This window comes from Palaemon carinicauda, chromosome 30, assembly GCF_036898095.1.
Source record: "Palaemon carinicauda isolate YSFRI2023 chromosome 30, ASM3689809v2, whole genome shotgun sequence".
NCBI classification, from domain to species: domain Eukaryota; kingdom Metazoa; phylum Arthropoda; class Malacostraca; order Decapoda; family Palaemonidae; genus Palaemon; species Palaemon carinicauda.
In genome coordinates this window covers 76,409,829-76,427,647 of record NC_090754.1, presented here as the reverse complement: position 1 = coordinate 76,427,647, position 17,819 = coordinate 76,409,829, and the positions used below count along the sequence as shown (strand labels likewise).

The window sequence follows — 17,819 nt, the reverse complement described above, 5'->3', positions numbered from 1 at the left end:
GGACATGAACACTCAGATACAGGAGAGAGAGAGAGAGAGAGAGAGAGAGAGAGAGAGAGAGAGAGATAATCCAAAACAACCAAGCAATCATAGCGCTTTAAAAATTCAATATTTGGACGAAACTTCGCCAAAGACAAAGAAGGGAATTACGGACGCGTGTAAATATTTGTTCTTTAAATTTTGCAATTGGTGCTGGTGGAAAAAAATAGATAAAAACGGTAGTTCTGCGTCTAAAACGAGAAAAAAAACAATTTTCTCTTTAGGGTCCGTTCAACTGTTGCGAAATATTACCATTAGTAACGGGTAAAAGTTTTGATTATTAACCTTATTTTTGAGTAATGATGCGAAGCAATTAGAAACAAATAAAGCGCTCCAAAGCTCTATTCTGGTTCGTTAAAAAAGTAATAACGTTTTAGTGTATACCTGTAGTCCGGAGCTTCCCCTGCAGTATTTAGCATCAGGGGTATTACATAATTATAGATCACTTTCCATTAGCAGCGATTCTGTACTACCTTTTACAAATAAATATTATGCATTTACTCAAAGTAAAAACATGAATAAATGAAAATAACCAATCAAGATTAACCTTGGAATACAATGTTTAGCAATGTTTTATAAAGAAATTCGAGAGAAGGACTCTACAAAGGGACAACTTTCGATAGAGAAAACAATTATTAACATAGACATAATAAATTCCCAACCATTGTGATGTTAAATTTGGTAGGCCAAATTTAACTCCTAGTATCTAAAGACGTAGTTTTTTTACTCTATTCCTTTCTACATTTACTGCTAAGGTTAATAGAACACAGCGAGGCTTATTACAGACCTTGTCTATCCGCTCTGTATTCGCCTAAGAATCGAATCAGGGTTCCTATCACTGGTCTTTGTGCAGATGATACCAACAGAATTACGAAGTATATACCATTTATATTTATTACAAATTGTAGGTGGCGATTTACGATTGAAACGATTTGGTCTTGTTGAGGAATGTACCTACTTCATTAAAAAGAAGGAAAAAAAATAAAGCTAATAAAACACGGGTTGCATTTCCCGCAGAGTTTCTTACACCAGTTAATATTATTATTATTATTATTATTATTATTATTTTTTTTTTCAAATAAAACAACTTGATAAATCCTCAACGAAAAGCTCTTAAAACTTCATATTTAAAGCCACCAAGGATTCCTATTCATGATAGCAAGGGCAAGGTTTCAGATATAAACTTCACAAGGGAAGAAAAAATATGCTATCGTAGTAGCAAGCCTTAATTTTCAACAGCTGTAACAAAACAGGTTATGTAGTAACTTATAAACTTTTCTGGGGAAATAATTTAAGGACTAGTCTTGCTACAAAGGCAATAGTAAATTCCTTGTTGAACATGGAATGGTATCTAATTCTCATAGCTAAAGCGAATATGGGTTCCTTGCGTATGAAAAGCAATTTCACTGCAGGTTGCACCAATATTTCTTTCCCCCCATTACCGAAGCAGCTAGGTTCAGCGGCCGTAATTCTCATCCCTGTTGCAGGAAAGATTCTTGTAGTTAAAGTAGCACCAAGGCTTTGGTAAGATGTAAGATATCTTACATCATGAAATTCATGTTACCATTATCTTGAATTTTCTCATAAGGTTGCAAACATTTTTTTTTTTTTTTTCTTTTTCTTTGGTGTGGGGAGTATTTGACTTTTCACATAAAAATGATTGGATTTACTGATAAAATAGAAGATTACATCTTCTATGAGAAAATCATTATCTTCCACACTTTCGAGATTAAGAAAGCTTTGCTCAAGAATCAATCAAATGTCATCATGAACATGAAAGTACTAGTAAATAATAATCCAACATTATTTCTTAGTTTCAACTTGAAAATACTTTTTAAGCATCCCAAGTATACAACTGATGTTGAAATTACAGAAAGGAAACTTTATTTGATAGTAATATATGTGATAATGATATTAAGTGTAATCACTTCTTGAAACATCATTTTCAACAAAGGACAGAAATTATTTCAAAGCATTTTGTTCTGTATCACATAAGATCAATTTCGAGTTCTGGAACATTTATATGTTCATATATCTCTTTTTAAAATAATGTTTTGATTATAGAAAAAAATAGCTCCAATTTCTACTAATAGGTTGATAGGGTATTCAACTATTTATATTGAACTGAAATGTATTTGCTTCCTAACCAAGAACATAAATTCCCCCCCCCCCCCTTTCCGGTTGAGAATAATTTCTATAATTTCTGATCTCCAATTATTTAGTAATCATCAACTCCTCCTACGTTTATTGACACAAAGGGTCTGGGTTAGATTTCACCAGTTGTTTCTATCTTGAGCTTTTAAATCAATACTTCACCATTCATCATCTCCTACTTCCGGCTTCATAGTCTTTAGCCATGTATGCCTGGGTCTTTCAACTCTTCTCGTGCCTTGTGGAGCCCAGCTAAACGTTCTGTGAATTAATTTCTCTTGGGGAGGGCGAAGAACATTTTACTTTTTATTTAATACCAAATCAAACTATCTAATATTAAATCGTAGCTTTCAAGTCCTGACTTTTGTACAGAATCACTGATTAAATGTCCCAACATTTTACTTATAAGGAAAATTGATTTTATATAACACCTTTCACAATATCATGTTAATCCTTGTTCATTTTGGTCACGAAAAAATAAAATTCCTTCCTAACACAATTTAAAATTCAATTAAATTTCTTTCATATTGTTCCCAACAGAACAGAATATTAATCCTCATTGCGAATAACCTGCAACCTTCATATCAAGTAGAGATTTGTTCTGGTTTAAACCAAAATAATAACTTATTCTCAAAACTTCAAAAAGCCATTTTTTTACAACTTGTTGCAAAAGCAATATGAGCCTTTGCTGCAGAAGCAAAATAGTTTTCCTCCATTTGCCCTCACGCAACTTCACCTTAGCATCGTTCTATTTTGCTTACTCCATTTCGAGGTTTTCACCCTTAATGAGTTTTATTCAGAAAATTCGTATCTTCGTAACCAAATAACGATAGATTTACTTTTTTAAAATCTTATGAAAATTGGAAACTAAAAATTTTAAAAATTCCATAAAACTAAAACTAGAACCTCCCCAATTATTTCCAAGCAGCTGGTTCAATATTATACAAGATTGTCTTCATTACTTTTCCCAATTTTCTCTTTCCAATTACGTGACGGCAAACCTTTCTTCCCCTTTTTTTTTCAATTAGCACTTTTTCTTTCCTTCATTAACTTCTTTTAGAACGGCCAATAGAATTCAGTTAATCTCCTCCTCTGATATCAAAGATTAAAATTAAACGAATCCAAGGTTTCTCCAGCTTTGGGGGTCTATTCTTTTTTCTCATTTCTACCGTCTTCTTAAAAGTTTCGCTTCATATTAAGGGTACACTTGGGCACACTGTTCCATCTTATTTCTCTTCCTCTTGTTTGTTTTGAAGTTTTTATAGTTTATATATAAAAGATCTTATTTAATGTTGTTACTGACCTTATTTTTTTTTTTTTCGGTTATGTATTACTTCTCTTGTAGCTTATCTATTTCCTTATTTCCTTTCCTCACTGGGCTTTTTCTTCCTGTTGGAGCCCTTGGGCTCATATCATCTTGCTTTTCCAACTAGGTTTGCATCTTGGCTTTTAATAATAATAATAATAATAATAATAATAATAATAATAAACGCAGACGTAGTGTTTCACACGATCTCTTTGTATGTATACTTCTATGCATATACATGTCTTTTGATACGTATGTACAATACAACGGCAATTTCAGGAAAAAAAATCGTTTCTCATTTGATTATATGATTTTCTCATAGCTACCAGGTTGATTATATTAAACTCGAAATATAAAAGTGTCTTTAAAAAATATTACAGTATTATTTTTTAAAAAGGTTAGTTACAGACATAATCCCTTTAAAACTAATTGATATCCCTGATTATATTTCCCTTGGAAATGTAGAGTTCGTGCCAGTATGTGAATATAATTAGATCAACAATAATCTAATAAGAGATTTTCTTGATATTCTTTTATCATTGGTGTGAAATATTTCGAAATACTTCAAACATTTATATCGCTAATTTAACGTAGGCTGCAATGTTTAATATCACGTGTTTGGAATTGTGTTATATCCTTTGTTATTATTCAGTGGCTGTTGGTTAATATCTTTTCACCTTAAATACTTCTTAGTTTAATCAAATGAAGAGGATTAACTTTTGAACGGTTTTACCTCCGCAAAATAGGGGCTATCCCGTAGATGCCCTCCAGTTTTGATTGTCAACTAGACACTATATCGAAAGCGGAGAGAGAGAGAGAGAGAGAGAGAGAGAGAGAGAGAGAGAGAGAGAGAGAGAGAGAGAGAGAGAGAGAATTATTTGAAAGACACTTTAAAGCAAAGTACTAAGATTAAAGAAAGAAAGCAGACAATAAGAAAAACTAATAATGGTTTGGGCAAGGCTGTGACCAGCAGAATAAAAAAAATCAATTACATAATCCTGAAGTAAGCAAATAAGAAAAATCAATGCGATCTCATACTGTGAGTTTATCCCACAAGCATTAACTGCAGGTGATGAAAAAAAATAAAAAACTTATAACGCAGAGAATAAATTACAATCTTAAAACTTATTTTTAGTTCAAACATTCGGTCGCTAAAGAGAAAAGCTGGTAAAAAGACAGCAACTTTTCGCTGTGATCGAATGGAATAGACCCCAAGGAAAAACAAACTTTAGAGTTGGGATAGTATTCTGAAAGTATATTAGAAAAGGTCTTCGTATTTCGAGTGTGGAATAAATACCAAGACTGACGACTCGTTTTCTCTACATAACAAATTTTGTTTAGTTTTTCAACATATCTTTCCCTTACACCATCCGTAATTTATTACACACACACACACACACACACACACACACACACATATATATATATATATATATATATATATATACATATATATATATATATATATATATATATATATATATATATATGTATATATAAATATATATATAAATATATACATATATATATATATATATATATATATATAGATATATAGATATATATATATATATATATATATATATATAGATATATAGATATATATATATATATATATATATATATATATATATGTGTGTGTGTGTGTGTGTGTGTGTGTGTGTGTATGTATATATTCATGGTTGCATATATACTTCGAATTCTTCACTTTTACATGCACATTACTTTCAAATATGCAAAGAACAGCAAACATAACCTTCCAAATAATCATATATGTATTCCATTTTTAGCAATGGAAAAAGACAAAATTACTTTACGCACATAAATATTCTACGCTGGCTCATAAAATTGCTAAAAAAATAAACACACAGAATAAACTTACAAAAGCTTCAGACTTTCCAATTCGTCTTGAATGCCCTCGTGCAATCTCGCTAGTGGGTTTCGGCCAATTTTCCTGTGGGGGAGAAACAAACAAACAAATAACAACAACAGTTGACCAATCTGCTTCTAATGGGAAATAACTTAGTAAAACGTAACTTAACATTTTCTGAAAAAAAGTCAAAATACATTTTGGTACATGATGGTTAGTCAGTTTCGTGCAGGTGGCAAACGAACCTGAAATAAAAAGGTTATCAAATAAAAAATCCGATATATGTTTAAAATGATGATTAAAATAATAACTAAAGCAGAGAAGAAATGTATGAGAAAGGTGATCAAGAAGAACGAACAAGAATAATTTGATGAACGAAATAGAAATGGAAGAACCAAATAAAAAGTGGAAAAGAGTGCATATATGAACAATATAACTAAGAGATATGAAAGCATTACAGTATAATGTCTAAAGAGAAATTTGGGAGGAGGCAAAGAAAGTATATCAATGAATAAATTATGAATAAAATGAGAGCACATGTATATGAACCAATATCGGGAATATGAACAGATTAAAAGAATAGGAAAGGGGGGTTTACAGTTAAAGTCCAAGAAGGATAAAAAGTCGAGAGGATTGATTCATGAAAGGATAAAATAAAAATTGGAATAGGGAAAAGAGAGACGAAGTTGAATGGATGGGTGACAGGAGAAGAATGGAAAACCAAGCAGTCACACTTGAAATTTAACATGGTTCAAATGGTAACAATGACGTTATTTTATGACAAATGAAAGTTAGTTCAAGTAAAATATACACTATATCTAATAAAGAGGGAAATCAATTTTTATAAAAGCACATCCAATATATAAACTCAGTTAATAACGATGTTAATTATATTATTGTGTTTGTGGAGACTATACATAAATATATCTCTCTACCTCAGTAAGATAGTCCACTGTAGGGTAAAGATCTCAAACACGACCTTCCACTTGCATCTGGTTATGGTCTTTCTGTGCCAGTCTATACCAGCAAATTTTCTTACCTAGTCAATATATCGTCTTTCCTTTCCCTTGACACGTTTTCAATCTCTTGGGACCCATTCTGATATTCTTAATGACCATCTATTGTGTCATTTTCATTATATGTCCTGCCCATGACAATTTCTTTTTCTTACATATTGTTAGAATATTCTTTAATTTAGTTTGCTATCGTATCCTTGTTGCTCATTTTGTGCCTTATTGATATTCCAATCATTATTCTTCCAAAGCTCTTTGAGTTGTAACGAGCTTATGTTCTAAGGCTTTATAGTAAGGCTCCAAGTTTCTGATGCATGAGTTAATACTGGTAGGCCCATTTGATTAAATGCTTCTTTTCAGAGAAAATGGCATTTTACTTTTCATAATTTCATTTTGTTTAACAAAGCTCTCTTATCCTTTTAATTTCGTATTCGTGTACTGTGGAAACACTTACTCTCTGACTTAAGTACGCATATTCATGATTATACAATAATGTTAATGAATATATATACATACATACATACATATGAATATTCGTGTGCGTAAAGTATATATATATATATATATATATATATATATATATATATATATATATATATATATATATATATATATATTTAAAATGAAGGTATGACATGTTTCTGATAGTTAAAAACCCACGTTAAAGGTAAGGTTATCAATGTAAGGGCATTGATGATTTTCACCAAAGCGTGACACAACATAAATGAAAACGAGCTCAGGTTAATAGCGTTCATATTTCTCAACGTTTATCATCGATATTTTAACTGAGCAAGTGATGAAATGGCATAATACAGATTTATATATATGGCTATATTAGCTAAATTTTGTATGAATAACCAGTCATGGGTTTACTGCCTTAAGTAGGAGTAAGTACTCAATATCATTGTGATATTTCAAAGCAACTTAACGTCTTAAAGTTTTCAATGAAGCAAAACATGTTTGTACCACTTTTTAATGTACTTGATGGCAATACGTTTGATAAAATTATAACCATAGGGCAAGCAAGGGCATGTTTCCAGTTAATTCGAAAACCCCGTATAACAAATATGGTGGTTACTCCTAAAAACATTATTGAGCGTGAATGCTCCATCAAAAATAAGCTAGGCTTTTATCAATAACAACAGTGCATATGTAGTCTAAAATCTCTCAATAACCAAGGAAAAATTTGCCAAATCACGCAACACCATTAAGTAAACACCCAAAGACCTATTGCTTTTGTATACGCTGTGGGAGAGTTATTCTAAATATTTACAATTTAGAATGACCTTAATTAACATTGTGGTGATCGGTTTAAAAATAACCTCCTGCCCATATCATACTCATGAGTACTTTAAAAAACATATAATTTCTATTTATGCACTGTATCAATCCTAAACAACTTGAAATTGGATAAGAGTTTGTGAACGAAAGCATACCCATTCGACTGATAATGATATTCTTACATACTGTTCTCATGCACAACTGTCTACCGTACATGTGTCAGCCAGGTTCCAAAAATTCCAAGAACCTTGCAAATGCTCACTACAAGAACTTTCAAGATCTCTAATGCAGTATGCATTCCGTCAGGGAATGTTCTACTGAAACCTTTAGAACCCGCCAGTTCCAAGTGTGCATATGATCAATAAACGGATTTTGACGTAGGAAAAATCTATTTTTGGGCTCGAGCCATGTCGTCCTGATGGAAGTTCCTTCGGGAAGCTTCTTACTGTATGATATTTCTGTGAGTGATATTACAAGAGAATTACCGTCAGGTATTAGGGGGTTCTAACCCCCGGAACGACTATCCTAAGATATCGTGTATAATAAGGGACGTATCCGTAGATAACCATAGATATCTGCATCCCAAACAGACTTAACCCAGTCTAGGAATCTAAGGAGGAGGATAGGTGAGGAGCCGTTACATATCCTCTCCTTTCATAGTACTACTCGTCCCTCATAAACTCATTTCACACAGAAGTGCGACTACCGTGAGAAGAGGCATTCAACGAGGCATCGGGGGAAGGACAACGTAACGGGTGGGCCATCAGGACGACGTGGCTATCTCTCCCAAAAATAGATTTTTCCTACGTCAAAATCCGTTTTTTGGGCTCGAGCCATGTCGTCCTCATGGAAGTGTACCGGAGAATTACCTATGCCTCGGTAGGAAGCTTTAAAGGGAAAGGTCCCAATACCGAAATGCACTTACGGGATTATTCTGTCAAGGCATAGGTATCACTCTCAACTATATATCCCAGAACAGTGCAGAGGCAGAATTGACAAGCATGATGGTCCGATAAGAAGGCAATAAAGACCAATGGACCGCCCTCCACAATTGGAAAAGCACCTGATGCTAGTGTCGGGAACTCTTAAGAGGCCGAAACTAAAGGAAGCATCAAAGGTGAGGTATATGTAACCAAAACCCGCCTTGAGATTAAATCCAATTATGTTCAGAAAGGATAATAATGAGAAGGCACACTAAAGATAAAGCCGCTATAGTAATTATGTTTATAATAGTAAGGCGTAAAAGGAAAAGTCATGGAATAATTCACAGCCTTTTACTCACAATAATCAGTGCCAAGGTTAGCAAGTAACCATCATTAACCTCACATGGAAAATTTTTCTACAAAATAAATGCACCCCGTCCTTACCCTTACATAAGGTAGCATAAGGGGGCAAATACATGACATAAGGAACCATAGGAAATTTATGACAAGGTAAACCTGATCAAGAGTCACATGATCACGTCTGTAACAAGAAAGGGTTAATCACCTAAACCAAATGAGATATAGCTTAACTACATTTAGACAGTTAGGCTATAGCACTGAAGGAACACACAAAGCACCGTAAAGATACCTGTGAATCTGAAAAGGAAATGATGAAGTGCATTTTTCCTTTTTACCTTGAAACAGAAATGTCTGTTTACTAATTTCTAATAACAAGTTGAAGGAGTGCCCTAGGACATATTGTGGTGTACGTCGTTGCCGCGGGTTTGAGAACACTCCCGCAACCATCACAAAATGGCGTGTCTCCTCCAATTGCTTCAAATAATGCCTGAAGAAAACCCAAGTGGACTTCCAACCAGAATATGTCTGCAGTCCCTCAATGGACATGTACTAGAAAAAGTTTAAGAAGGAAGCCACACCTTTAGGGTCGAGACCCGATGTCTAACGAGCCGGGTCCCTCTTCGTATAATGTAAAAAGTCTTATTTCGTAACTGATTTAGAGACAAATCAGACCCCACTGTATCATTTTGAAACAAAAGAGCACCCATAAACTGCACAGTTCTCAGCAAATACACTTTTGGACAGTGTACTGGACACAGGAAAGGATCACCTTGAAGGGGAACTATATGCCATAAACCCCAAGGTGGAAAGGAAAGTTCATTTTTAGCCAGAAAAGTGGGATCAGGGTATAAATTAACCTCACCATTATCCACAATTGCAATGTGGTTCTCGTCTCTAGAAATTGTCACTATGTCACTAACCCGAGCACCGGAAGCCATCGCAACTAAGAAGATGACATTCTGAGTGAGATCATGAATAGAAGCCTTTTGATTGCCTATGTCCGAAGAGAATTGCAAAACTTTGTCCAAAGACCAAGAGATAGGCTTCAGTGGAGCCGACATCCGTAGCCATGCACAAACCTTCGGAACTATGTTGAAGAGATCTGAGTAAAATTCAACATCAAAGGCGTATAGTAAAGGTCTAAAGAGGGCCGAATTGTACAACGAAAACGTGGAGGAAGCTAGACCTTCAAACATGCAAAGCAACCTTGAAACTTAAACAAAAATCCGTAGTAATCAACCCTGGATTTATGTCTTTGACCTGTTTGACCCATTTTGTCCATAACGTTTCGTACCGAATCATGGTGTAAGACGACTCACAGTTTCCTCAAATCCTCACTTATCACATTGAATTTTAAATTTCATTCCCAGGAATAGGGTGAAATCAATCATGAGATGAGGATTGTACGATCTCCATGATGAAGCCTAAACAATCCCCTGGTGTCTATTTGGAGTCAGAAACGGGTTGGCCACGGCACAAGTTGGGGTTCAAATATGTGACCATGGGAAACCAGTTGCTCATTGGCTACCAAGGGGCCACCAGAGCCGCCATCCCTCGAAAGACCTACCCCTGTCCAAAACCTTCACGAGGAGGATTGAACAGTGGAAACAGGTAAATCGTCGTCCAACAATTACCATCCAGGGGCATTGACAAACTTTAGTATCCATGCCCACTGCTGCTTGAACCACTTTCGGTGCTACCTAGCAGGGAAGTATCACATTGAAACTAATCGCAAACAGATCCACTTGAAGGCCAGAGACTTGATCTCACTGAAGGAGAGACGACAAATGCCAACCTTTCTTCTGAGCCAATGTAAAGACGGTTATGATTACATGGTTTAATTGAGGAGACCTCGATCCTTGTCTGTTGATTCAATAGACTATAACCCTGTTATCGAGGTGTAAGTGGATATGAATGTTCTCCTTCAGGTATAACTTCATGAGGGACAAGAAGACTGCTATGGACTCCAGAATATTGATGTGGTATTCTTAAAATTTCTGAGACCAACAGCCTTGCACTTTCTTGGTTGGGTTATGAACTTATGACCCACCCAACCATCCGACGAGGCGTCCGAACAAAGTGTCACAAAATTCGGGAATCGTAAAGATCCTCGAACCTCCTCTGAGCTTCGCCTGGTGATCATCTCGACTTGGTCAGGGACTTGACTGACGTCTCTATTTCCTCTCCCTTAGAGGGAGGAATAGAACGGGAGTAAGACCTAAAATCATAACAAATCTCCAACCGCTGAAAGTCCTGAGCTGGAGCCAGTTCTGATTTCTTAAGGATGATCTGAAATCCAAGGGACTAGAGGAACCAAAAAAACTCAATTGGCTGCTTTCAAGCACTCTATGCCAAGGGAACTCACACTAGCCAGTCAACAAGGCACGCCTCTACTTGAAAGTCTGTCTACCACAGTTGTTGCACAACTACTGTACGTCAGTAAACTTCGTGAAAATCCTCAGAGCAATGCTGAGACTGAATAGCTCTGAATACGTAGACCTTTCTCTACAGGCTGCAACCAAGGTAAGGGGATAAGTGTCGACCTAACCGACAACACAAAGATATCAGTAAAATCTATAGAGACAGTGAAAGCCTCCAAGAATAGTTTGAGGTAAGCTTGAAACCGTCTTGGCACACAAAATAGACGATATTGAAATCACATAGATCTCACGCAGCAGATAACTCCCCTCTTCGAGAGATCCTACACATACTGTTCTGGACAAGGTGATGTTCCTGGAAAAATCTCGTGAACTGTGGTGGCCATTGTTACTATTTCCAACCAAAGCCGTTGGAAATATCATTCTGTGTCCAAGGACTGAAGAACCCACCATACTTGAACAAGGCTAACCATCCCCTTACCGGAGACCTTCATTATTTTGTGTTGAGGACATGAACCGCTACCTCCAGTGCCGTTTCAAAGCCCACAACCTTTGGACTTGCCTCCACTGTCAAGACGATCTCGTAAGACAACCCTTACTTTACCTAGGGTGGAAGGGCGGGGACTGACACCACTTGTAAGGGCACAGCATAGACATTGAGGAATAGTGGCATAAGAAAAAACAAATGACTTACAATGATAAGTCAGTTTGTGAGATCTCTTGGTTGTGGCCTTTCCAGGGGTGAACTACCTCTTCTATGAGATCCCCCACTTCAGGAAAAGGCTCTAAACTCTACGACAGCCTTATTCGTAACTATCTTCACAACTTTTTAAGGAAAAAGGGCTTTTATCCAGATGCTAGAGGTGAGAAACTTTTCAGCTCGTGGCGGATGGTAGCTGTGTCAAGTACAAGCCCACTACAGGCTCGACAGACCTGAAGAGAAGCATAAAGGTCTTTCATAAAGGTGCCGACATGAGTTTTCGCAAGCAAGGAAAGACGAAGGCATCTGCAAAATCCCTGATCATCATCTCCATCAAGCACTACAGACAATAATTATCTGGTCTACAACTCACACTTAAAAAGGTGTTCAGGAATCATGGGCAGCTTCTCAAGAAATTGGTGGCCGGCCGCATCCGTATCCAGTTCACTCTTAGCAAAAGTACACTGGACATTGGTCTAGTGGACGGAATCGTGTGGTAAGAAAGGTGAGACTGGTGTGCACTCTTCCAAAGCTGGGAGAGGTTTACCCTCACAAAAGGCTAACTCCACTGAAGTAGCTCTCCAAAAAGTTGAGAAAAGACGCTCTTGACAAAGAAACGATCGCATAGGTAAACTGCGAAAATTGGAATGAATTTAGCAGTGACGAGTAGTACTATGAAGGGAGAGGATAAGTAACGGCTCCTCACCTATCCTCCTCCTTAGATTCCTAGACTGGGTTAAGTCTGTTTGGGGTGCAGATATCTATGGGTAACTACGGATACGTCCCTGATTGTACACGATATCTTAGGATAGTCGTTCCGGGGTTAAAACCCCGTGATACCTGACGGTAATTCTCTTGTAATATCACTCACATATATATTATACAGTAGGAAGCTACCAGAAGGAACTTCCATCAGGACGACATGGCTATCTCACCTAAAAATGTAAAGAAAATGTTGACTTACAGGCGTTGCAGTTTGTGCAGTCCATGAACCTGGGAAGCATTCAAGCTATTGATGGCGTTGTTGGCAAGGTCTCTGGAATACAGAAAAGAAATTGTTACTATTATTATTATTATTATTATTATTATTATTATTATTATTATTATTATCATTATTATTAATTATCAATTATTTTTCATTTGTTATTAATTATTTATTATTATTTTTATTATTATTATTATTATCATTACAAGCTAAGCTAGAATCCTAGTTGGAAAAGCAGGGTGCTATAAGCTCATAAGGGCTTATACAGGGAAATATAGGCCATTAAGAAAAGGAAACAAGGAAATAAATAAACTACAAGAGGAATAATGAACAATCAAAATATATCTTAAGAACAGTAACAACCATAAATTATATTATATTATGTGCTTTAAAAGCTTAGTTTTATTCAGAGTACTTCTATAGCCATGTAATTTATACATATATATATATATATATATACATATATATATATATATATATATATATATGCTTTTCATCTTTTAAAACATAGCCGTAGTTTTTCAAGTTATTAAACAGAAGGAAAAACTAACCTTGATGATTATTAAAGGCTAAGATGTTCACATCAAAGACGATGGATGATAATAGGGCGACACTTAGACAATAATAAATAACAAATTCACAAAAAATTGGTGGAAGTAAATAGATAATAAAAATAGGAGAAATTCAAATGGAAGAAATTTTTTTAAAAAATCATAAGAAATCAATAAAAAGATATAAAAATTAATTATGAAACAGGATAAAACAAAGAAATGTGTAAATAACGATGAAATAAAAAATATCAAATTACGATACAATGTTGCGAAAAGGAGCTACGAGGACCGACTGACATATGCCCTTCGGACAGCTCAGCAAGTAAATTAAAAAGCGAACATATGCACGAACATCCCTGTGTCTGAATTTACTCCGTGAAGCTAAACAATCCAAAGGCAGCAATTAAGCCAAACGGATTAGGGCATGATTTCAAACTAACAAACACTCTCTCTCTCTCTCTCTCTCTCTCTCTCTCTCTCTCTCTCTCTCTCTCTCCCCAAGTCACCAGAGAACGCAAGCCATTTGAATATTGTCCGAACTGAAATGTCGACTGAATTTACAAAATAATCGTTCGGAATTGCTAGCATGTCACTCCCAAAGAACAGAGATATGCATGAGTTTGCTTGTGTATTTCCACGATTGGAAACTCAATGAATATGTGTTTCTCCCCGATTGAAGCTCGGTGGATAAACAGGTCAATAAATTATTGTTACGAAAATACAAATTATATCTGTATAAATTATATATACATGATTGCAGAATATTCTTTTTTACACAAGTATAGGTCATATGCGTGTCAAAATCTCTCTCTGTCGCTTGAGAGAGAGAGTCATTTCTTTGTGTACCCAATAGCTTAAGGACTGTGCTGGTGGTCATAATGATAACATCAAAGGTTTAAAATCCACTCATGAATGGCAGAGGCAAGGGACAGGGACATTGCCCTACCGAGCAGGATAATGCCCAAGGGACTGACCATATCCCCTCCCCACCCACGCTAGGAACAATAAGGCCTAGGCAATAGATGCAGGTGACTCAGCAGATAGACTTATAGGCTCCCCCAAAACATCCCATCCATAGCTCACAAGGATGGTGAGGTTGCAGCGACCAAAGAAACTGACTAGTTTTAGCGAGATTCGAATCCCAGTCTGGTGTTCACCAGTCAGGAACGTTACCACATCGGCCACCACAACCCTTAGTCATAGGAATAACAACCATATAAAAATCTATGCAGAGAAATATAAAAGGTTTTTGGTCCTAACCCTTGCAGTATACGGTCAGGAAATAGCAAGATATATTCTTCCCAGCTATGGCAAGCAAGGCACCAGTCGAAAAAAATGTCTGACATCAGAACAGCCGGTCATTAGCATAGGAATTGTAAGGGCGGTTGGAACAGCGCAAAGGGAAACTATTTGCTAGTCAAATGGTTATGCCTAGAGACAATAAAAACCCAAGATGCAGCGTTTCTTCTTTACACTAATCCCCTGGATGAGCCGTAACCCATGACCCTCTCAGGGACCCTCCCCTCCGATTCTCTTTCCATTAGGATTCTACTGGACCTCCTCAACCACATGGAAGTCTTCTTCGGCCTTAATCCTTCGTCTCTTCTCGAATAAAAGAGAGAGAGAGAGAGAGAGAGAGAGAGAGAGGGAGAGAGAGAGAGAGAGAGAGAGAGAGAGAGAGAGAGAGATCTTAAGCGATTAAGTCAACTCAAGGAAACTTCTTAACTAAATCAGGGCAAGGAACTTCCATTGGAGACCATCGTCACCGCCATTTACTATAAAGACAGTTGCCGAGAGAGAGAGAGAGAGAGAGAGAGAGAGAGAGAGAGAGAGAGAGAGAGGTCCTACTCTCTGTCGGTCTACGTTTACGCACACACACACACACACACACACACACATATATATATATATATATATATAAACTAAAAAGGTTTTTGAAAGCACAAACTTCAACATTTTGGTATTCCGAAAGCTCGGTTGATCGTAACAAATATAGTCCAAAATATTGAGTTCTCTTCTGAAACGCCTTTCTTGTACATTTTAAGTTTCTTTGAAGCGAAAATGCCACATACATACATATATATATATATATATATATATATATATATATATATATATATATATATATATATATATATATTGTATATATTCAACTAATCATTCACAGGATGAATGAGTTAGCATAGTAAGCCTTATTTTTCTCTCAACCATAAATCTAAACATGAAATTTTTTTCTTTTTGCTTCAAGTCGCTTTTGAAATTTTACAGAACTCAAAACAGCCATCTGAAACTTAAAATCAGTGAATGGCAAGGTCATACAGGTGACTATGACAATTATTATAACCAAAACGTTACACATAAATGACTGATTAGAGGCTCATAAGATTTTTAATTTCTGGAAAAAATATCCATTAATAAAATCTAAAAAGTGTAAAAGATTCATCATTATAATTTATCCCATATCACGAATCTTTAAAAATATAGCAAATTTATTCATTAGTATAGTAATAACACTTTTAAGAGTCTCACACAACCCAGGCCTCCCATATACTTATTAGATATTCAAGGCGGCGCCGGGCCTAATCTCCATCTCTTTCTCATTAAAATTTTAGATGAAATTGTAGAGAGTTTTCTTAGGTCTTACAGGTGTTCAAGATGATGGCATAAAGCGGCAGCTGGTTATAAGGTATACACTATGTAACAAGTCATTAGTACCGGCTCCTTATATAAAAAGACATATCATTTAAGGTAATATTTGGACTGTACGGATGAATAAGGCTTATCATATGTATACATTTTTTTCTGGGAAAATTTTCTCTACAGTATATAGTAATTCACATTTATTATTATTATTTATTATTATTATTACTAACCAAGCTACAACCCTAGTTGGAAAAGCAAGATGCTATAAGCCTAAGGGCTCCAATAGGGAAAAATAGCCCAGTGAGGAAAGGAAATAAGGAAATAAATAAATGATGGGAACAAATTAACAATGAATCATTCTAAAAACAGTAACGACGTCAAAATAGATATGTCATATATAAACTATTAACAACGTCAAAAACAGATATGTCATATATAAACTATAAAAAGAATCATGTCAGCCTGGTCAACATAAAAACATTTGCTCCAAGAAGTTCGAGATAAATCTTTATGCTTTTATATCAAAGGTATAAATACAATGCCAAGAAATCAGAGCATGAATAAAAAAACATATACATCGAAACATTATCAAAATCAAGCTCTTGTATGATATCATTAATAAGCTTGAGCTTCTAATGGCGTGATTTTCTGATCTGACACAGACAATAAATACAAGGTTTAAAGGTTTAAAGGTCGCTCATGAATGGCAGAGGCAAGGGACAGTGACACTGCCCTAGCAATCAGGACAATGCCCTAGAGACTGACCATATATTATATGATCAGTGCCCAAACCTCTCCACCCAAGCTGGGACCAGGGAGGGCCAGGCAGTGGCTGCTGATGACTCAGCAGATAGACCTATAGGCTCCCCCAAAACCGCCCAACCTTAGCTCACAAGGATGGTAAGGTTGCAGACACTAATAGCACTAACGAGTCTGAGCGGGACTCGAACCCCCGACAGGCAAACACCAGGCAGTGACGTTACCAATCAGGTCACAGCAACCCTTCTAGCTTCCAAACCAGTAGGTTTTCTACATATATATAGTACCATACGTACTAACTGCTCTGATCACCCCCCAAACCCCCCCCCCCCCCCATTGCCAAGAGCACATGATATGCAAATGAGCACGTTTTTATAAAAGATAAAATTTAAAATGGAAGCGAATTAAAATATGTTTTAGGTTTATTGATCCCACGAACATTGTTTAATGAAAACAGGATAACATCATTACAAAGGCTATACAAGTAATTCACAAAGTACACTGTGCTAGGAATATTACGATTTGATCTTATTTACCTTTTTGCCTATGTGCGTGCGCATATATATGTGAGAGAGAGAGAGAGAGAGAGAGAGAGAGAGAGAGAGAGAGAGAGAGAGAGAGGTGGTATATTCATGTACAGTTCACACGATATCCTTTGTACAAAAGGTGCTTTCACTGGTTATATATTCATTTTGGTACCAAGTACCAAGAAAAAGGTTGGAGAAAGCTTTACAAACCACACTATTTTTAGCCCTGTCTTCTCGAAACTGCTGTACATAAATAACACCGCAAAATAATGAAGGGACGCAGACTCCCGTTTATCTCCACTCCCCACTAACCTTTCTCTTTCACTCTCACTC

At 36.0% G+C, this 17,819-nt stretch overlaps 1 protein-coding gene across 1 annotated transcript in view; it reads right to left on the bottom strand.

Moving 5' to 3' along the window:
• The window catches only part of Remo (Remoulade), a 119,153-nt gene that overhangs the window by 39,221 nt on the left and 62,113 nt on the right, over positions 1–17,819 (bottom strand). The window contains exons 2-3 of the mRNA XM_068354442.1: positions 12,986–13,057; positions 5,379–5,450 (exon numbers count right to left, since the gene is read on the bottom strand). Of these exons, the coding sequence (XP_068210543.1) occupies positions 5,379–5,450; positions 12,986–13,057 (144 nt within the window). The remainder of the gene's footprint in view (positions 1–5,378; positions 5,451–12,985; positions 13,058–17,819) is intronic.